The sequence below is a fragment of the Camellia sinensis genome, chromosome 10 (genome assembly GCF_055761805.1).
Source record: "Camellia sinensis isolate YWXY chromosome 10, ASM5576180v1, whole genome shotgun sequence".
In the NCBI taxonomy this organism is placed as follows: domain Eukaryota; kingdom Viridiplantae; phylum Streptophyta; class Magnoliopsida; order Ericales; family Theaceae; genus Camellia; species Camellia sinensis.
The window spans coordinates 139,273,210-139,293,600 of record NC_138970.1 but is presented as its reverse complement, the minus strand read 5'-3'; the positions used below and the strand labels follow the sequence as shown (position 1 = coordinate 139,293,600).

The following is a 20,391-nucleotide window of genomic DNA, read 5'->3' as shown; positions in this document are numbered from 1 at the left end:
AAATCAAAAAAAAAAAAATCAAATTTTAGGATATTTCCAGATTAATATCCCTACTACTTAAAGCCTACAAATTGAGGATATACTCCTTTTCAATTTAACACTTTTGTTTCTTTGCATTCTTGTCAAGATCCAACTGAAATTAGTGTTGATTCTCCAAAAACTAAAAGGCCATAATGGAGAACATACTGGAAAGGAAATTAATGTTGATTCTCCAAAACTAAAAGACTGTAATGGAGAAAATATTGGAAAGGAATTGCATTGAAAGACTATGTCTCGTTTGTCAACTATATATTTTAGTCAAAAAGTCATTATAAATTGTTATATTACTCTTTCAACTTTTCTACATATCTTTTCGTAAAAAATCAAAAAATTACTAAAATAACATGTTCCGAAACAAGACTTAAGTTAACAAATGATTCAATAGCATTTGTTTTTGTGATTTGATGAAGAATTTTAATAAGCAAAGATGTGATACTCAAGATAAGAAAATGAGGAAGATGGATGAAAGGGAGTAGAATACTAGAAAGGGAGGGGGAAAAGTGATATATGATTATGGATATGGACATCTCCAATATCAAACTTTAGGCAAAATATTATCATAAACGGTGTAAAAATGAGGCATGAGGTGGTCTATATTTATAAAAGAGAGACAACTATTAGATGAAGCGGACTTCTATATATGATTGGTTTTTTTTTTTTTTTAATTTTTTTTATATTTATTTTTTTTGTTTTTATCATTGGCTACATGGCAAGTTATTATTTTTTTGCTTTCATCAATAGCTTAATAATTATATTAAAATAAAAAATAATCATGGATATTCATATAAATAGTGATATAAAACCTTTATAAAAAATAAAATAATATATTACATTACTCTTGGATTAATTAGCATCACTACAATATAAAAGTTTTAGGGAATTTTTTTGTTTTCAAAAATCAAAGTTTTATTACAAAAATGTTAGGAGATCAATATATTTTTTTTTTTTTTTTTGATCGGCAAAGAAAAATCTTTATTGACAAAACATTCAAGGAATGAAGTTTACATCAATAAAGAGGAGCTTAGGCCTGAACAGATCCAAGCGCCAGTTGGTGAGAAACCAACAAAATAGAAGCAGAGGGAGAACAAAAACATATTAGAAAACCAAAACAGAGGTAAACAAATCAGCAACACAGCCACATGGACCCATGAAGACAGCCACATAAACAAATCAGCACTATAACACCACATCAGCCCCGCCAATCAGCAATCCCCAATTAAAACAATTAACTCCACACAGCCCAGTAAGAACAAAAACTGATATGACCAGAGACTTCCTCATCAGACCAGAGACCTTCCACATTACCCCTGCACTCTTGTTCAGTGCAATTTATTAGCCCAAAAACTGAGCAATACAGTGACCCACATCAGCCCACCCGATGTATATTTACACCCAGCAACACAGCTGAAACTTCTGCCCATCGAGACCAGTCCACTGTATTTCAAAGCAGCCTACCCTTCCAAATATCTGACAGCACATCTCAGCTCAGGACACCATACCAGCACACCCACCCAAGCACTCCCTCACCTGCCTCAGATTAAACACAAAGTCCTGGACTGAGAAATTAAACTCACTGAAGACTAGCTTCAACCAAAATGCAACCCTATATTTAATTAAATCACATAGGTCCTCCAGATTTGGGATAGATTTTCTAAATACACATTCATTCCAGCACTTCCACACAGACCACATTACTGACAATGGAATCACCCTCCAGATCTTCCTCTCCTTCCTCTTTAGCTTCTCCCCTGCCCACCACAGCAATAAACTTTCCACCGATCCTGGAATAGCAGCTTGGATACCCCACCATGCCAACATGTCAGACCAAACCCTCCACACAAAAGGACACCATACTAATACATGAGTCACTGATTCTGTGTCACTGCCACAAAACACACAAGCAATAGAATCACTAGAGGTGATCACCCCCAGTTTTTGCAAAAATTCCTTAGACTTAAGTCTTTTCTTCCATGCAAACCAACCAAAGACCTGCACCTTAGGAGGGATATATTTAAGCCAAATCATTTTGGTGATGCTCAGCTTAGCACCCATATTTACCCCACCCCTCCTGTACATATCAGCCACTGTGAATATCCCATTAGATGATCCTAACCATGAAGGCCTATCAACTCCCTCTGAGCACTGAACAGGAGCCCCCCTCAGATATTCAAACAGCCTTGACACCTCATGCTCTTCCCACTCATATAGCCCTCTTCTGAACTCCAAGACCCATCCACCCACTGCACTTCTCTTATCAACCACACTTCTTAAGGATTCATTTTTAACCACAGCCAACCTAAATAAGGTTGGAAATTCATCCTTCAAGCAGACAGTCTGCCACCACAAATCAGTCCAGAATCTGATTCTCCTCCCATCCCCCACCTTCAACTTAAAATTATTGAAGTAAACTTCCTTAAGGCTACTACACTGCTCCGCCACTGCTATAATCCCTTTCCAAACTCCCGAGTGCCTATTAGATGGGAAAAAAGTTGGGATCCATCCATCAAGCTCCACCCTATACCTGCCACAGATTACTCTTTTCCACAAAGTGTCCTTTTCGCAGCCAAACCTCCACCACCATTTAATTAATAAACAGTTATTCACATCCCTAACTTTTCTAATACCCAACCCACCTTTTTCCACTGCGTTTGCCAAGTCATCCCACTTCACCATATGAATTTTTCTAGCCGAGGCAGTCCCACCCCATAAAAATGTAGCCTGAATCTTCTCCAATTCTCTAGCTACCCCTTCAGGCAACTTGAACAAAGATAAGTAGTACACTGGCAATGCTGAAGTTACCGATTTGACAAGTGTTAACCGCCCTGCAAATGACAACAACTTTCTCTTCCAACCAGCCAGCTTGCTTTTGACTTTATCCACCACTGGTTTCCATGTAGCTTTCTTCCTTGGATTAGCACCTAATGGCATCCCAAGGTACTTTAGAGGTAGTGCCTTAGTTTTACAGTTCAACACTGCAGCACAGCTATCTAACAACTCCTTAGAGACACCCACCCCGCATACTACGCTCTTGTGGAAGTTTATTTTGAGTCCTGACATGATTTCAAAACACCTAAGCACCCTTTTCAACTTTCGCACTTCATGTACCTGAGCTTCACAAAACAGTAATGTATCGTCTGCAAACTGAAGATGCGTTAACAGAACGCCGTCATGGCCTACCTTAACCCCTTTTAATAAATTCAACTGGGACGCACGGCTTAACAACTTATGAAGACCCTCTGCCACAATATTAAACAAGAAAGGGGACAGAGGATCTCCTTGTCGCAAGCCTCTTTGTGGGCTAAACTCCTCCGTAGGAGATCCATTAACAAGCACCGATAGCCTTGCAGTTGTTACACACTCCTTAATCCACTTAATCCACTTTGCTCCAAACCCAAAATTAGATAACATTGAGAAAAGAAACCCCCAATTAACTGAATCATAGGCCTTCTCAAAATCCACCTGGATAAGTAACCCCTTCTTCTTGGCTTTCTTCCATCCGTCTACAACTTCATTAGCTATTAGCACACCATCTAAAATATTCCTCCCACTCAGGAACGCAGACTGAGATTCACTAATGATATGAGGCAAAACAGATTTTAGTCTATTAGACAACAATTTTGCTAAAATCTTATAAATAGAACTCACCAAACTAATAGGTCTATAATCCGATAGCCCTATTGGATTTTCTTTCTTAGGTATAAGGGTTAAAAATGAACTATTTAAACCCTTTACCAACTTCCCATCGGTTTGAAATTCCTTCACAAACTGAATCACATCACCCTTCATAACTTTCCAGAACTTCTGATAACACATCAAATTAAACTCATCCGGTCCCGGAGCCTTATTCCCATCACAATCCATCACTGCTGATTTAATTTATGCTTCCGAAAAATCTGATTCTAGCCATCCAGCCCTCCCCCTGCCTATCACTGTTGAGAAGCAACCCCCCAACACAGGTCTTGATGGCCAATGCTCTGAGTACTGATTTTTAAAATGATCAAACACCTTGCACTTCACTTGACCCGGTTCTTCCACCACCGCCTCCCCTTCTAGTATAGAATTTATTTCATTTCTACTAGTTCTGCCTTTTGCAACCACATGGAAGAATCTTGTATTCTTGTCCCCTTTCATTGCCCAGGTGAGTCTTGACTTTTGTAACCATAACCATTCAACCATCCTACTCAACCTCCACATCTCAGCTCTGACTTCACTTCTCCTAATTTTTTCGGCCCCATCAAGTTCTCTATCTTCAGCCAAGATATCAAAATTATGGAGTTCACCCTCTGCTGTCTTTAGCTTATTTTGAACATTGCCAAATACCTCCCAGTTCCAACTTCTAAGTGTACCTTTCAATCTCTTCAATTTTTGAGACAGAATGAAACCAGCCCAGCCTACAACACCAGGCTCACTCCAACTCAACTCCCAAAACTTACGAAAATCTTTGTGTAGAAACCAGGCGTTTAATACCCTAAAGGGTTTTGGACCCCAATCTCTCTCATCCTCCATTAACAGCAGTGGACAGTGATCAGAGAGCAGTCTAGGGAGACCCCACAACTTAAAATTAAATACCTCAATCCATTTTGGGTCTACAAAAATTCTATCTATTTTGCTCCATTTCTCACCAAGACTAGAGTTGCACCACGTGAACCTTCTCCCAAGTAAAGGTAATTCAGATACCTCACACTTGTCAATAAACTCGTTAAAATCTTTCATTCCTCTATCTCTCCTCGAACACCCTTTCCTTTCCCCAATCTGTCTAATCTCATTAAAATCCCCCCCTAAACACCATGGGTTCAGAAATTCCGCTTTTAGCTTCAACAAGCTCTGCCACATATTCCCTCTAGGTCCCACATCATTAGGAGCATAAATGTTCAAAATAGCACAATGAAAATGGTTAAGGATAGTACCTGATAACAATATGAACCTTCTGTTGCTGCAACACTCCTTAATTTGGAATATATCAGGATCCCAGATACACAGCAAACCCCCTGCAGAGCCTTCGGCATCCACCCCCATATACTCCATTTTTTCCTTTGCCCAAACTGATCTGACAACTTCCTCAGATAATTCTGCTTTCTTTGTCTCTTGGAACAGGGCAATATCTACTTGTCTCTCCCTCACAATCTTCTTAATTTTGCTTCTCTTCTCCTTCCTCCCCAACCCCCTAACATTCCATGAGAGAATCTTCATTAGGATATCACTGCTTCACCGAATTCCCCCCAGCAGGTAAACCTACTCCCCAACTCCCACCCCCCCTGCATTTCGGTCCATATCCTTCAACTCAAGGTCCATTATTTTCTCCACTACTTCAGCCCTTTTCCCATTTAGTTTCATCCCAAGAAGTTCCCCCAATTTCAGTGTTGCTTCAGCCTCATTGAGTACGACCCTCCCTCTGTCCATGCCATCCTCTATAAATGCATTTAAGGACGATCCCGCCACTGCTGCTCGCCAATCCGCTGCCTTGGGCCGTGCCGAGCTTGTTGCCGCACCTCTGCTCCCATGTCTTCTCCTTGGATCGGCTGACCTTCGTAGTAGTAGATTCGGATTGTATTTGTTAATACATTTGATCCTCTGTTTCCCTTTTTTATTCCTTCTTAGACTGCAACCGGGTTCCTTACCATGAGCTTCTGATAGAGTTGATAACCTCTCAACTGGCCCAACTTCTCTAACCTTGTTACTACAAGTATTTCCTTGCTGCCCCAGCCCACACCTTGGGAAGCAAGGCCCATTCCCCTGATTTGGTGTATTAATCTGGCCCAACATAACTTCAATATTTACGCCCGGCCCTTCTATACTAGGTTTGTCTATACTTCTAACAAAACCTTGCATACTAACCAGCTCAACCTTACTCTGACTAACTACCGTCTCCTCCGAAGAGCCGTTCCTCTGTTTTCGCACATCCATCATTGCATTACAGTCCACAGCAGCCTCTATGTTAGCCCCTACACTTGTACCAGCTATGTCTTCCTCTATACTCCTCCGACCTTCCCTGTTGTCCACCTCCTCACTCCGATTTTCGCCATTTGGCGTACCTACATGGGCCACATCACACCCATTCGCCATATCATCTGCTGAATCACCCTCCCCGTCAGCATCTTCATCTTCCTCATTCCTGATATGATCATCCATGGCATTCGAACTGCCAATCTCCACCTCATGTTGAACTTTATGACATCTGCAAGGACATTTTCCAGATTTTAGGTTGATCACCTGCTCTTCACACACCCTTACTGAAAGACCCTCCCCCTGCATTCCAGATTTACAACCGAATTTATGGATTCCATGCTTTTGGTAGAAATCTTCACCTTTGCACACACAAATGTCACTGGTTCACTCATATCTCCTTCAAAACATAACACTTTCCCCCATACCTCACCTATCTTTGTTATGTTGGAACTATTCCACAAATGCAATGGAATGCCATAACAGCTGATCCATACGCTTCTTTCCTACTCCAACACCTGCCCTGGTTTTCCTTCGGACATTTCTTCACACCAATCACCAATCAGTTCCTTAATAGTTGGAAATTTCAGTGCCCTTTCCTCCTTTGAATTGAATGTTATAACAACATCCCTTCCCCCACTTTCTCTTACCATTACATCCTCCACACCTATCGCTGCTATCTCTTTCTTCAAACTAATATTAGCATATGATACCTTCAATCTGATTATTATACTCTCAAGCAGCCAACCATTCCCTATCTCTTCTGCCTTCACCAAGATACCCTCACCTCTTTCTCCCCTTTTGCCGACCACCGCATCTACATATGATCGTCTATCTCTAAGACCACTACACCCATGAAGTCCATCTTTCTCTTTATCAGCATAGGCTATTGATCCCCGAAGTTGATTTCGTAATGGCTTCTTTTCAGCTTCACCCATACCCATATCCTTCCCAAACTCGGCATGTTTGACCTGTAAGGTTCGATCATCCACCCATAACCCATGTGCTTTCTGGACAGCTATGTTAGCTGCCACAGAACAACCAAACCTCACGAATCCAAACCTTGTGTTAGTCATCCTACGCCTCTTCTGTGGTATAAAGACATCGATTACCACTCCAAATTTTGCAAATAGATTATGTAGGCCTTTTGGGTTCAAAGATGCTGGTAGGTTATCCACGAACACGTTAAAAACACCCTCACTTCCTTCCAACCTCCAAGGTCCTGATCTGCCCCTATCCCTAACAACCGGTATCCACCCGCCTCTCATATCCGCCTCTTTTTTTCTAGTAACCATCTCGAAGACCACCGAATTTCTCTTGCCCTGCGGTATCCCAGCAATAAAATCTAGGAGATCAATATATGTTGTCAATAAATAGCTATTTCGGTCGTCTTGAAAAATCAAAAAAAGAACTTTTAGTGACAAAATTTAGATGGGGTGGCTGTTGTGCGGGGGCACATCACACTACAACAAAATGCACATTTGGCGACTAAATTTTTAGTCGCCAAAAGTACAATTTTTAGTCGCCAAATGCTTTGCCCGACTAAATATTTTGGTCGCTAGACTGGTCGCGGAACACTTGTCGGGGAAGGCATTGGCGACTAAATATTTTTTAGTCGCCAAAAGTACTATAAATGGCGACTAATATTTTTAGTCGCCTAAAATAAAATTTTAGTCACTAAAAATCTTATTTTCAGCTACTAAAACTTTGGTCGCCAAAACTTAAAGTATCTATGGCGACCAAAGTTTTAGTCGCCAAAGGGTTTTTTTCATCTTTTATTTTTTATTTTTTTTCATTTTATTTTTTTAGCTACTAAATTCTTAGTCGCTTAAAGTCTGCTTTTTTTTTAGCTACTAAATATTTAGTAGCCAAAAGTTTTTCTCAATTTTATTTTTATTTTTAGCTACCAAATATTTAGTAGCCAAAAGTTTTTCTCCATTTTATTTTTATTTTTATTTTTAGCTACCAAATATTTAGTAGCCAAAAGTTTTTTTCCATTTTATAAATAAATTTATCTATATACTGATAAAATTAGCAACCATTCCACAACACACACATTTCACTTTCAACCATAAAAAAAATCATATTTAACATCAAATTAATATTTCCAAAAACAATTCTATACAAATCAAGTATAATCCAATCTGAAAAATATAATTCCATACATAATAGAGAATTAAACAAAATTAATATCTAATTGTTAATTTGGCAAGAAACCAACTAACAAAAACACCAAAAACATAAAAAGTAAAATAAAATAAAATAAAAACTTGTGATGAAGCCAGCTGCAGTCCAACCCTCAAAGCAATTACTGAAGCAAAATCGAAAGCTGCATATTCACTGCAGTCCAACCGTTGCATTGCAATGACTGTCTCGTAACCAATGTAGTCGAGTCACCAGAGTTGATCCTCACCCTTTAGATTTCGATAAACTACGGCCCAAGAAAGCCTTGTCTACATATTCACACCAGAGGAATGCAAAAATCATAACTGCATACATGTCACCAAGTTGCCAAAATCTTTCCAATTGTTTTTTCCGTTAGGACCCTTTATTAAGCATCAAAAGATGGGAACAACAACAAAAACAACAACAATGCATTTTATTTTTCTCTAAACATTCATCGGTTATGGAAGCAATCACCATCCAAAATGTCTTCACGGCTGGCGTCACTGTCTATCCTCTAAACTCAAGGTGACTCTATACTTCTAACAAACTTCTTAGCCTGTTATGAGAAAAAAGAACAAAAAAGAAAAAAATTAGCAACCTGACAAAGGAAATCAAGCTTCATTTTCTTGACACTGCCAAAAGTGACCACATTAAATATGATGATAAGCTTACTATTGAGATAGTTGAAAGCAAAAGGCCCCTGCGTAACATAACAAGTAATATTGAGACAATTTTTTTTTTTTTTTGATCAAATATATGACAATCCATTTTATTCTCTGTTTGATTATATTAGGTATTTGTAGAAAGGCACAAAAGCTTTCAAAAGAAAACATCTTGTCAAATCATCATGTTCTTTCATAAATATTGAAGAAAAATGATGAACAATGTATCAAAACAGGGTAGAAAGATGATGAACTTACATCGTTCTTTAAAGTCTTGATGAAACAATCAAGAGTACTTTTATATGCAGAACAATCCCCCATCATTCTTGACTTAACCTACAGCATTTAATTATGTAGATTTGCATTGTTAAGCCACATGCAGATCAGACCCACTCTCATTCCAAGTATACTTTCAAGGAAGCAAAATTTGAGTAAACCTCACACTTAAGATTGTTAAGAAACAAAATAAAAATCTGTCTACTTATCTCAACAGCTAGGAAGAGTGATATGATCACCGTAAATGGAAATGGGCATATGCAAAGGGGTAAAAAAATGAACAGATAACTACCAAATCCAATGTCTTTGAAAGAGTGTTGCAGCAGAAATTGACAGAGCAGAGTAGTAGGGGGAAAAATGAACTTGTTTAATTCAACTGAGCATATAGCTCTTGACAGAGCGGAGTAGCAGAAAAGGATTTATGTCACCGACTTCATTTGATTGGGAAACAAGGCTTAGTTTCGTTTGGTTTGATTTATCTCAACTATATACCAAGACGTATTTCGAAGTTCAGACCATGTATATCCATACATAACAGAGGATTAAACCAAATTAATATCTAATTGTTAATTTGGCAAGAAACCAACTAACAAAAACAACTAACAAAAACACCAAAATGGTCAAACTGTGGGTTTTTATTTTTTTTGTGTGTGTATGTAATTTTCCCTAAAAAATAAATAAAAAAAAAATGAAAGAGAAAGTAGATAAGACATCAATTGAAAAAAGAGGGGAGAAAGTGGTCCATGCTTTCAAAGTTGATCCACCCTTTGATAGGAGCATGTGACCATACAGTCATATTAAAATGAAGGACATACATTGCATTCAACATACTAAAACATGTTGGCTTATTAAAAGAAGTGAAATAAGGATGCAACAAAAGAATGAAACATATTATGGCATAGTCTCACAATTCATAACACAACTAGTTGAGGGCATGTTCCTCACAGATATCCACAGCTCTCCTTCCTGCCAGCCACTACTACTTGCTGATTTTCAGCTTCAATAAGGGCCATAAGGTTACCATGCATAACATGCATGACTTATGGATCCAAGATTTCAACTTGCGATTGCATTTCATGTAAATTATATAGGTCCTAAACCACAGATTTAAAGTGTATCAAAGACCCACATGCTTGTTTCTCTTTTTTAATCTTGACATATATTATCTCACTTTATAAAATTGCCATAGCACAATTAGAAGGCATTCAAATTCTTTTTCTTGAAATTCTTACACCATGTTAGGTGCATGTGTATTTTATTTCTCACTGCATTATTCATGACAAAATCTAACACAGTAGAATGATGGCAGCGGATATAAGGAAAGGCTTACATAAGGAATTTCTTTCTCTTTCCCCTTCAAAAGCAGGACCTTTTTCTTCCCAGTATCAGTGCTTCCAGAAATTCCTGAAACAGAAACATCAAAGGTATACAAAATTACTGAAGGATAAATTGATGTAAGTTACTTATCAGTGAAACAAAAACAAAAATTGAAGAAACCAATGATACTTATTCTAGTGTAGTCATCACACAAATTTACAATGAACAGAAAATTATGCATTTTTAACAGGGGAACCGACTATTAATTTGCCTACTCAAAATATGTATATATATAGACGAGTATATCAAGTGATGAAAAGAGCATACCTGTTGGTTGAACATCGTGCAAAGCTCCTTAAAATTTTGAGATTTGTGCGATCTACCACAGAGTTCTAAAGTTGATATATACTAATTCTACAGAGCTATAGAACCTGAAACAAAATTCAAAATCAAAACAAACCCAAAAAAACTGATCAATACTTGCAAAACAAACTCAAAATCAATTGTCGAAAAAATAAACAAATAAAAATTGAAATCGAAAAGGAAAAGGAAAGAAAAAAAAGAAATTAACCCATTTTGTAAGGGGGAAAATCGAAACATCGATAAAACATACAAACTATGACAATCTTTTCGAAAATGAAAAACCAATAAAATAAAGTGGATAAAGATAATCAAATGCATCGAATTGAAAGGGAATAAATCGAAAGCTACCACGATGATAAAGGTTGATGTGTGTATATAGTATGTATGTATTTATTTTTAAGATCAAAAGTGAAAATCAAAAGGACCAATCAGATCTTTAAGATCCCCACAAGAAACCTCTGAATATTTTGAGAGAGAGAGAGAGAAAGCATACGCGAGACGGAGCATCAATGGAGCAGAGTTCATCTCAGCGATGAAGCCTTTGGATCTCGCGACGGTGGATCTGTGAAGATTGGCGGAGGAGGAGGAGGCGGTGGCGTGAGGAGGAGGTGCTTCGGTTTCCGTCGAAGGCGAAGAAGAGCGGCAGTGAGAGAGGGAGGGGAGAGGAGTAGCGGAGATGGGGAGGGAGAGGGAGAGGGACGCCGAATGGAGAGAGAGAGAGAGAGGCGCAGATTATTTTAGGGTTTGGTTTGGTACAAAATATATATATATATATATATCATTTTATACAATTGACGACTAAAGTACCTAATGGTCGCCAATTACTTATATGTGACACAATTAGCGACTAAAAACTTTAGTCGCCAATTACTTTTATAAATCCCTCAAATTTAAATTAGAAATGTCTCCCTCCAATTTTTTATTTTTTGGCGACTAAACCAATTTTTGGTCGCTGAAAATATGTTTTGGCGACTAAACTTTTGGTAGCCAAAAGATAAAAAATAAATTTTTAATTTTACATTTGGCGACTAAATATTTTAGTAGCCAAAGCTCAATATACGCCGACCAAAATTTTTTTTTGTCGCCAATTCTAATATTTTCAGCGACTAAATTAATTTTTTGTCGCCAATAATCAATATATCCCGACTAAAAAAATTTGGTAGCTAAATTTCATACTTTTGGCGACCAAAAAAAAGTTTTAGTCGCCAATTCCAAAACTTTTGGCGACTAAATTTGTTTTAGTCGCCAATTTTAGTCGCCAAAGGTGTATTTTGTTGTAGTGTCAGTCACTGTTGTGCGGCAATATGAGCTTATTTCGGGGCCCATTACGATAATCCAAATCGTTCATTTTTTGAGTATATCGAGTATAACATATTTACAAAAAATCAAGTTAATCGGATATCATTAGCCCTTTCATCTACTCGCATTTATATTCATTTTTATACTTTAAATCAAAATTGTGTTTATTTTTGTGGATACAAATGCAATTCGATGAAATGATTAATGATATCCGATAAATTTAATTTTTTACAAATATGGTCTACTCGATGTACTCTAAAATGTCAACGGTTTGGATCATTGAAATGTGTCTCGAAATGAGCCCATAGGGCTACACAACAGTGGTTGCTGTGTCTAATAAATGCACTTTTAGAGACAAAATAATTTCCTGCAAAGAATATTTACTTTTACAAGTGAACATTTTAATTCTGAAGAAATAATAATTCATCATTAAATGTCTAAACATCTAATAAAAGCACTTTTGAAAACTAAGATATTTTATTTTTAAAAATTGATTACATCACTAAACAAAAAATGTTTTGTCACCAGAATGATGTGCCAATTTTAGTTTTTTAATTAAACACATTTTTGAAGGCCATGTACTTTGGAATCACTAATTTAAAGGAAAATATCATGAACCCCAAATAATCTATCAAATATTTTATCAAATTTTTCACATGTGCATAGAACCCAAACAAACCCACATGTGTGTAGGTCCTAAACCCATGTGAGAGATTTGGTAAACATTTAATAGATTATTTGGGATATCTAGTATTAGTCTAATTTAAAACTCTACTAAATCATTTTATATGTATAACATTATTTTGTCTTCTAATTTATTTTTATTTTTAAAATCCTAATTTATTATAGTGGACGTAGCTCCCATTAAATGCTCCTGATTTTGATTGATTAATTTTGAAGTTAATTAGTATGGTGTTTGACAATTGAGTTATTTAAGAATCAAATTCAGTCTCAACTATCTTTCTCAAAGCACGAGAGACACATGCTCATCAAGCAGTCCAAAGTCCAAACCAAGACCTTTCATATATGCATACATACAGAAATTTAATAGTGATTTTAAACTGATTTCGCAGCGTTACTTTGAATAGTTAAAATTTAATTTATAAAAATTGAAGATATAATAATTAAAAGTTAAGATTAAAAACAGTCATATTAAAAATTACTTTAAAATCACTTTGAAAAAATCGCTGTAAAGAATCATTGCTCCTTGTTTGTAATGTACTTTTATTAATTATACCATAGTTGTATGTGTTGCGATTTTTTCAAATTTTTCTATATTTTCTTCTTCTTTTATTTTTAAGAATTTGTAGTCAGTGTATTTAGTGCAACTTTAACTTTGAATTTATGAGACAAAATTAACTTAAATAAGTTTAAAAAGGTAATTATTTAAAAATTAAGAAAATATTTTTTAATCTCTACTTTTTTCTTACTAATTTCAATTCATAATTTTACATACAATAAATCTTTTAAAAAAATCACCTAATATGCCACCACAGGATACAATTGTGCAATTGGGTTACATTGGAGAGAAAACAATATTTTTTGAAACAATATACAGACACAGAATTATATTTCTCTCTCAACAATACTCCAAACCTACATTTTTATAACTACAAATGCATTTACAATGATGTGATACCGGTGATAAATTATTATTAAGCTTATAATCAATTAAAAATTGACACTTATCAAATCAAATAATTGTGGCAGATTGGTGGGGTCTCAAATATTTTCTTCTCTCTCTTAAGACTGACTCTCTCCTTTTTCTATCTTATTTTCCTTCAATACCCACACTTTGAACTCAAACAAACACTGCCTATTCATAGATGATATAGGCAAAAAGACAAAGAAAGAGACAACAATTCAAATACAAATTGAATTCTACACGCTACAAAAGAATAGTGCGTGAGCAGCCAGGGTTGAAATAGATTTGGAGCTACTCTTTTTTAGCTTCTAGATTTCTATTTGGCCTTCCAGAAACTAGTTTACTTCACAAAATATAACACCAATGCCGATGATAGTAGAGGTGGAGGGATAATGGTTGTAGTTGTGGTGGCGGTTACAGCATAGTGAGAATAGTGATTATGACAGTAGTAGCAATGGTGATAGAGGTGGAAGGTTGTGGTACTTGGGTAGTGGTGGTAGTAGTAGAAACGAAGATTGTGGTGCGGGTGTGGTGTAGTAGTGGTGGCAGTGAAATGACGGTGATGTTTGTGATAACGATGCCAATTGGTGATGGAGCATGTGGTTGTGGTATTGGTAATAGCGGTGGCAATGATAGTAGTAACCATGGTGGCACTGTAATAGTGATGGCAATAGATGTTGAGATTAAAATAGTGTATGTCAATACTTATGTATAAATAATTATGAATTTAGACAACATTATGTAAGAATTTTTTTTTAACTTTCAGTCTACACTTAAAAGGGTCACTAAAATTTTTAAATAATGTGAGTTGTGATTATCAAATAAATCTAATTAATTTTTACTTAAAACATTAAATTTTGAATATTAAATTATGTTATCAAATACCATCTTACAAGTTCTATGGTCTCCAAAATTTTTTTATAGGTCATAAAATTTCCTACCCTAATAAACCATGTAATTATTGAAAATAGTGAAATTTAGTCAAAATTCTTCCATTAGATCATTATTTGGTGAAAAAAACAACTCAATTTATTTTGCTTCATAAACCCCTCAAGAAGGAAACACATAATTGAGTAAGGACTAAGTAATATATATATATATATATATATATATTTATATATATATATATATATATATTCTTGGATAATATTACCAAAATAATATGTTACTGTCAAACAGAGTAATATGATATTGTTTACATCAATTTCGACGGTAATGTTGGCTACATATTTTGTAAAAGCCAGTTACAGTTCGACACGTGGCATAGTAAGGGTAATAAAGGAAGGTTATTCAAGCCTTTAATCCTGATCGTACACGTGACAATAAACATTGGTCCTCACATGATCCGAGTAACACTAGATCAAATAAACGGGATGCAAGATGACGTGTCTTCAAACGGTTACTCATATTCAAATCTAAGTACAAGAGGAAAGCTCAACTGCCAGTAATGGCGTAATGGAGCTACTTGTAAGGAAGCATGACCAGCGATCATGGAGGAGCAGTTCGACAGTTCGAAGTGCAGTTCGAAGGTCATCACTGACGAGTATAAATAGCAGGGTAGCCCCCAGAAAGAGGGACGGACTCAGACCATACAAACCAGTCATTTACTTCATATATTTTCTTTCCAGTCATTTACATTTCCAGTCCTTAAATACCTGTTCTTTAAATACCTGCACTTTAAATACTCGCACTGCACTTCGATTCATAGGAGTAGCTTCAAGTAGATTCAAGTAGATTGCTGTTGTAAACCTCTCCGAGGCTGAGTTCGGACCGTTGTAAGTGTTCATTTTTATGAAATACTTCAATTGTTCTTCATATTACTGTTATTTCTCTTAATTTCTCCTAAGTCAAGCCACCAGTAAAAGTCCTCTTCATTGAGGCTGAAAAGAACTAAAACACAATCGTCTGATAATTGGTTGGCAATTATAATTTCTGTAAGGACTGATTGATCCTTGCTGGCACGCTCACATTCACAAAAATACCCTTCGAAAAGCCAAAAAGCCAACATATATTTTTGGCACGCCCGGTGGGACTTAATTAAAAATGGCTAGAAGAAGACGACAAGGAGAAAATGAACGCTTCGAAGAAGGCGTGGAAGGAGAGGTAGAAATACCAAATCCAGAGGATAATGTGGTAACACATCCTGTGGAAACTCCTGTATTGTCAGAACCCATGGTCGAGCAGACCAGTACTTCTGGACAAGAACCATATGTTCATATTATTGGACAAAACCAAGGAATTGGACCGTCCACTATGCCAACAAATCCATGGGATGGTTTAGTGAATGCCATGGGACAACAACTAATGAACACAATGGAAAGGTGGGCAACATCCTTTTTGGATCGAATGAATAACCACCAACCAACAAACACAAGACAAACGGAGGAAGTTGTAAATGTCCCCCAACAAAGATTGGCTAGAGAAAAACAGCCTATGCAAGTTAATGGTCAAACTAGTACCCAAAACTTTGAAAGACCATCACCTCAGTCTTGGTATGAACCCATTTCAAGGCCTATAGCAGGCCAAAATACCTCAGCACTTAATAATGAAGCCACACAAGTTGGTGGATCTGGCCAAGTACAAGAAATTGGTGTAAGGATGGTTACAAATCCTATGTTCGAAGCCATACCTGGCACAAGAGGGTACACCAATCCCTTATTCGAATTTACACCCGGGGGGTTGGAGGGTTTTCCTACAAATGGTAGAGACACGACACCTGTCCCAGCACCTGTTGCAGGTCCTTTCGCAGGTCATGCTCAAAGAGGTTACCCATACCCTCAACAGCAACCTGCACCGCAAGGACAACCAGCCCCAAATTTACCACCTTATGGACCAAGAGGACCACAAGCACAAGTTTATCCACCAAATCCTGTGTTTGCTCCTCCAGTAGTGGTTCAGCAGGCACAAAATATGGTCCCTAGAGACCAGATTGTTGATATTGTTAGGGAGATATGTGGACCAATGGCTCGGGGGGTCCAGACTCCTATATACAGAAAACCATACCCAGAATGGGTAGATAGAGTACATGAATACCCAAGGGGATTCAGGATACCAGATTTTACCCTTTTTTATGGGACTGGAAATCAATCAACGATAGAACATATTGCTAGATTTGCTGCTCAATGCGGTGAATTCACTAACCATGATTATATGAAACTGAGATTATTTCCAAATTCCCTAACGGGAGGAGCATTTGTATGGTACATCAACCTTACACCTGGCTCCATTCAAAATTGGCAACAAATGGAAGAGGCATTTCATGCCCAATTCTTCCAATCAGAACCAGAAGTATCTATGGCAGATTTGGCTAGGTTGAGTCAAAGGCCTGAAGAAAAGGCTACTCAGTTTATTGCCAGATTTAAAAGGGCTCGAAATAAATGTAGAGTCATCCTGCCAGAGCCAGAATTCGTCAGATTGGCTCAAAATGGTTTAGAATTCAGGCTTCGAAAGAAGTTTGATTCAACTGAATTCAGAGATTTGGTCGAACTGACCTATAAGGTGTCTCGATATGAAACATTATTAGAAGAGGAACAAGATCGAAATAATGCATCATATAAGACATATTATAGAGATCCTAATTATGAAATAGATGCAGCAGAGATTGTAGGCAAAGAACCTGTAATCTGTGAAGCATTAATTCGTAAGGATACAACTATAGACCAGCAGTTTAAAAAGAAAGACTTTCACAGAAAATACTCTTTCGATTTAACAAAAGCAGATGACATCTTTGATCATTTGCTCGCGGCTAATTTCCTTAAGTTGCCTAAAGGAGTAAAACTACCATCTCCGGATGAACTGAAAGGAAAAGTATACTGTAAATGGCATAATTCTTGGTCTCACTCGACTAAAAACTGCATTGTTTTTCGAGACAGGATCCAAGAACAGATTCGGAAAGGAAGTTTGAAGTTCTCAGCTAAAACAGAAAAAGCCATGGGAATTGACAGTGATCCCTTTCCAGAAGTTGGAGAGGCAGCAGCCAATGTCATTACATCAGATTTCCAGAACTTGTCCTTGACAGAATTGGAGGAAGTCAATGTGCAGATGCATGTTGCTAATCAAACCAACGTCAAGAAGAATACTAGAAGACTACCAGTTATTGAACAAGGTTCCTCACACCAGATGGAATGTTCTGATGAAGAGTCACTGGATGATGATTCTTTAGAAGCAGCAGTGATGCAGAGAATGTGCCCCAGGTGCAGACTCAGTTACAAGTGGTTGAAGGGGCTTCCAACTGATGGGAAGCAATACTACAGGGATGTTCAGAGACGTCCTAAATCAACCAATGCTTACAACAAAAGGCCGTATCCGGCTAGTGATAGGCAGAGACCACCAGTGGTTGAGCCTGTGGAAAACAGAATGCATGACAAAGGCAAGGAACTCTTGCATGAATCCAGACCACATAACTATTATAGAATGCAGAGTAGCCATTCTGAAAGAAAGCTGGAGAGGAGTTCAGTCCATGGAATCAAAGCCAGAGATTGGCTCCCTAGATCAGTTTCACGCAGGACAGAAAATGGTCACCCTTATCGAAGGTCTGAACCAGATTCAAAACATGAGGACAAAACTAAGCACTTACCTTCACGGCCAGTTTCGAAGATGGCTTCAAAGGTGGAAAAAGGCAGGTCAGCTTCTGAATCAGTAAGCTCATGGGTACCTGGGGTCCCGGATTGGTTTGTAATGCAAAACAAACCTAGGGAGGTACGTGCTTATGGAGATACTGTAAACCAAGGCAGGATGATCAAGCCTCCTATGGTGGCTCCGAACAACTGGGTACTGCTTAAACACCCAAAGACGAGGGAACCCGACATGATCCCAGTCATCTCAAGATCACAGAGGAGAAAAATTCAGCGCAGGTACACCCAGTACCAAAAGGATCTGAAGGAAGGTGGAGAAAATTCTTCATCAGTCAAAACGGAAGGGAGGAAGAACCTAAAATCAGACCATGCTCCAAAGCCAGTTCCACAGAGCACAGTGGTCTGCAGCCGAGAACAGTTGGCCAAGGTTCATTCTGAACTGAAAACCAGAGAAAAGGCCAGTTTGGTAGGGTTGGAGAAAGCTCTGATGGAAACAGATAGTGAGACTGAAGAAGAGATTAGCGTCAGTCAGAAGAAAGAGGTTGTGGAGGAAGAGATGTTTGAAGCCTTCATGGCTGAGCAAACGTTTCTGACTAAAGAGCCAGTTGAGAAAAATCCTTCGAAGGGATCAGTTAGTGATGAAATACCAGAATGCATCATGCAGGATGTTTCTGAGGAAGTCAACCAAAGTAACCAAGAGGGGAAACAAGTACAGCCAGCCATCCAGTTTGGCTCGTTTCCCCCAGTATCAGTAAACATGGTGCACATATTGCCACAAGAATTTCAAGCTGGAGATGAGAATCAAGAGGGGCAGGAAGCTGACCCAGTTCAGATCTCCAGTGAAGATTCACAAGCAAGTATGGTGCAAGATAACTTCGAAATGGTCATCCCGATGGAAGATGGATATGAGAGTGAAGAGGTGGTAAGCATCAATCTATCATATCCATTTGAGTACCCCTCGGATTCGATGACACAGCACGTCAGGCCCTTGTACATCAAAGCTTTCTTTGATGGGGTACAGCTGAACCGAGTCCTAGTAGACAATGGGGCAGCAGTGAACCTACTCCCGAAATCTTCTTTGAAGAAACTAGGGAAAAAGAATCCCAGGTTGATACCAACCAGCACAACCATTGCTGGATTTGCTGGAGATAAACAAATGGCTCAGGGGATTCTACCCATTAATTTAAGTGTGGGAACCAGGGATTGTATGACAGCATTTTTCGTAATCGACAGTAATGCTAAATACAATGCTTTGCTTGGAAGGGACTGGATCCACACTAACAAGTGTGTGCCTTCTTCTTTACATCAGAAAATCATGATGGCCTTGGGCAATGGAGAGACAGAGGAGATCGACGCAGATCCTCAACCCTTCATAGCCTGTGCAGACTTTGCGGAGGCTAAATTGTATATTGAGGGAGTGACACCTCTCAGTATACTGATGAAAGATGACAATTCAGCCGAAGTGACGGCTGATGAAGAGGTGACACACCTGAAGCACTTAGTCCAAAAAAGTGCTGGTGAAGAGGTTGTCCTTAGAGATGACAATGATGCCTGGTTATAGGCAAAGAGAGGAATCACCAGAAGCCAAGTCCTTGGCTTTGATCAAGTTTTCAGCATTGGACATAAAAGCAATAGTCCAGAAAGTTCAGGAGCAAGAGAGAGAGGCCATGATAATTGGCTGCAAACAGCAGCAGCAACAGGCTAGAGTCTTGACTCTTGGTAAGTACTGTGCCTTGGACATTGAAACAAAAGTCCAAGAAATACAGGAAGAGGAAGCCTTGTGGACAGATTTTGTCTATGAGGAGGAGGGCAGAGATATTGAACTGAAGAACTTAGGGGCAGAACCAAGCTCGAAGATCACTTCAAAGGCAGCAGAAACTAGAGGGAGTTCTCATGCACAAGATCCTTTAGAAGAAGTAAATCTAGGGGAAGGTTCTGTACAACAGCCCACTTATGTAAGTGCTTGTTTGAATGCTCTGGACAGAAACCAGCTTTTGGTTGTTCTGAAGAAATACAAAGATTGCTTTGCATGGTCTTATAATGAACTACCAGGATTGGACAGGTCATTAGTGGAACATAGGCTCCCTATGAAGCCTAATTTCAGGCC

At 38.0% G+C, this 20,391-nt stretch overlaps 1 protein-coding gene and 1 long non-coding RNA gene across 2 annotated transcripts; both read right to left on the bottom strand.

Moving 5' to 3' along the window:
* Nucleotides 1-3,915: 3,915 nt before the first annotated feature.
* LOC145800722 (uncharacterized) lies at nt 3,916-5,229 on the bottom strand. The gene has a single exon (XM_082890451.1). The coding sequence runs from the start codon at nt 5,227-5,229 to the stop codon at nt 3,916-3,918; it is 1,314 nt and encodes a 437-aa protein (XP_082746577.1).
* A 3,174-nt stretch (nt 5,230-8,403) lies between these two features.
* On the bottom strand, nt 8,404-9,146 carry LOC145801732 (uncharacterized). The gene is made up of 2 exons (XR_014343386.1): nt 9,069-9,146; nt 8,404-8,704 (listed from the first exon to the last, which is right to left on the bottom strand). It is a non-coding gene; the product is annotated as an uncharacterized LOC145801732 (long non-coding RNA).
* Nucleotides 9,147-20,391: the final 11,245 nt, after the last annotated feature.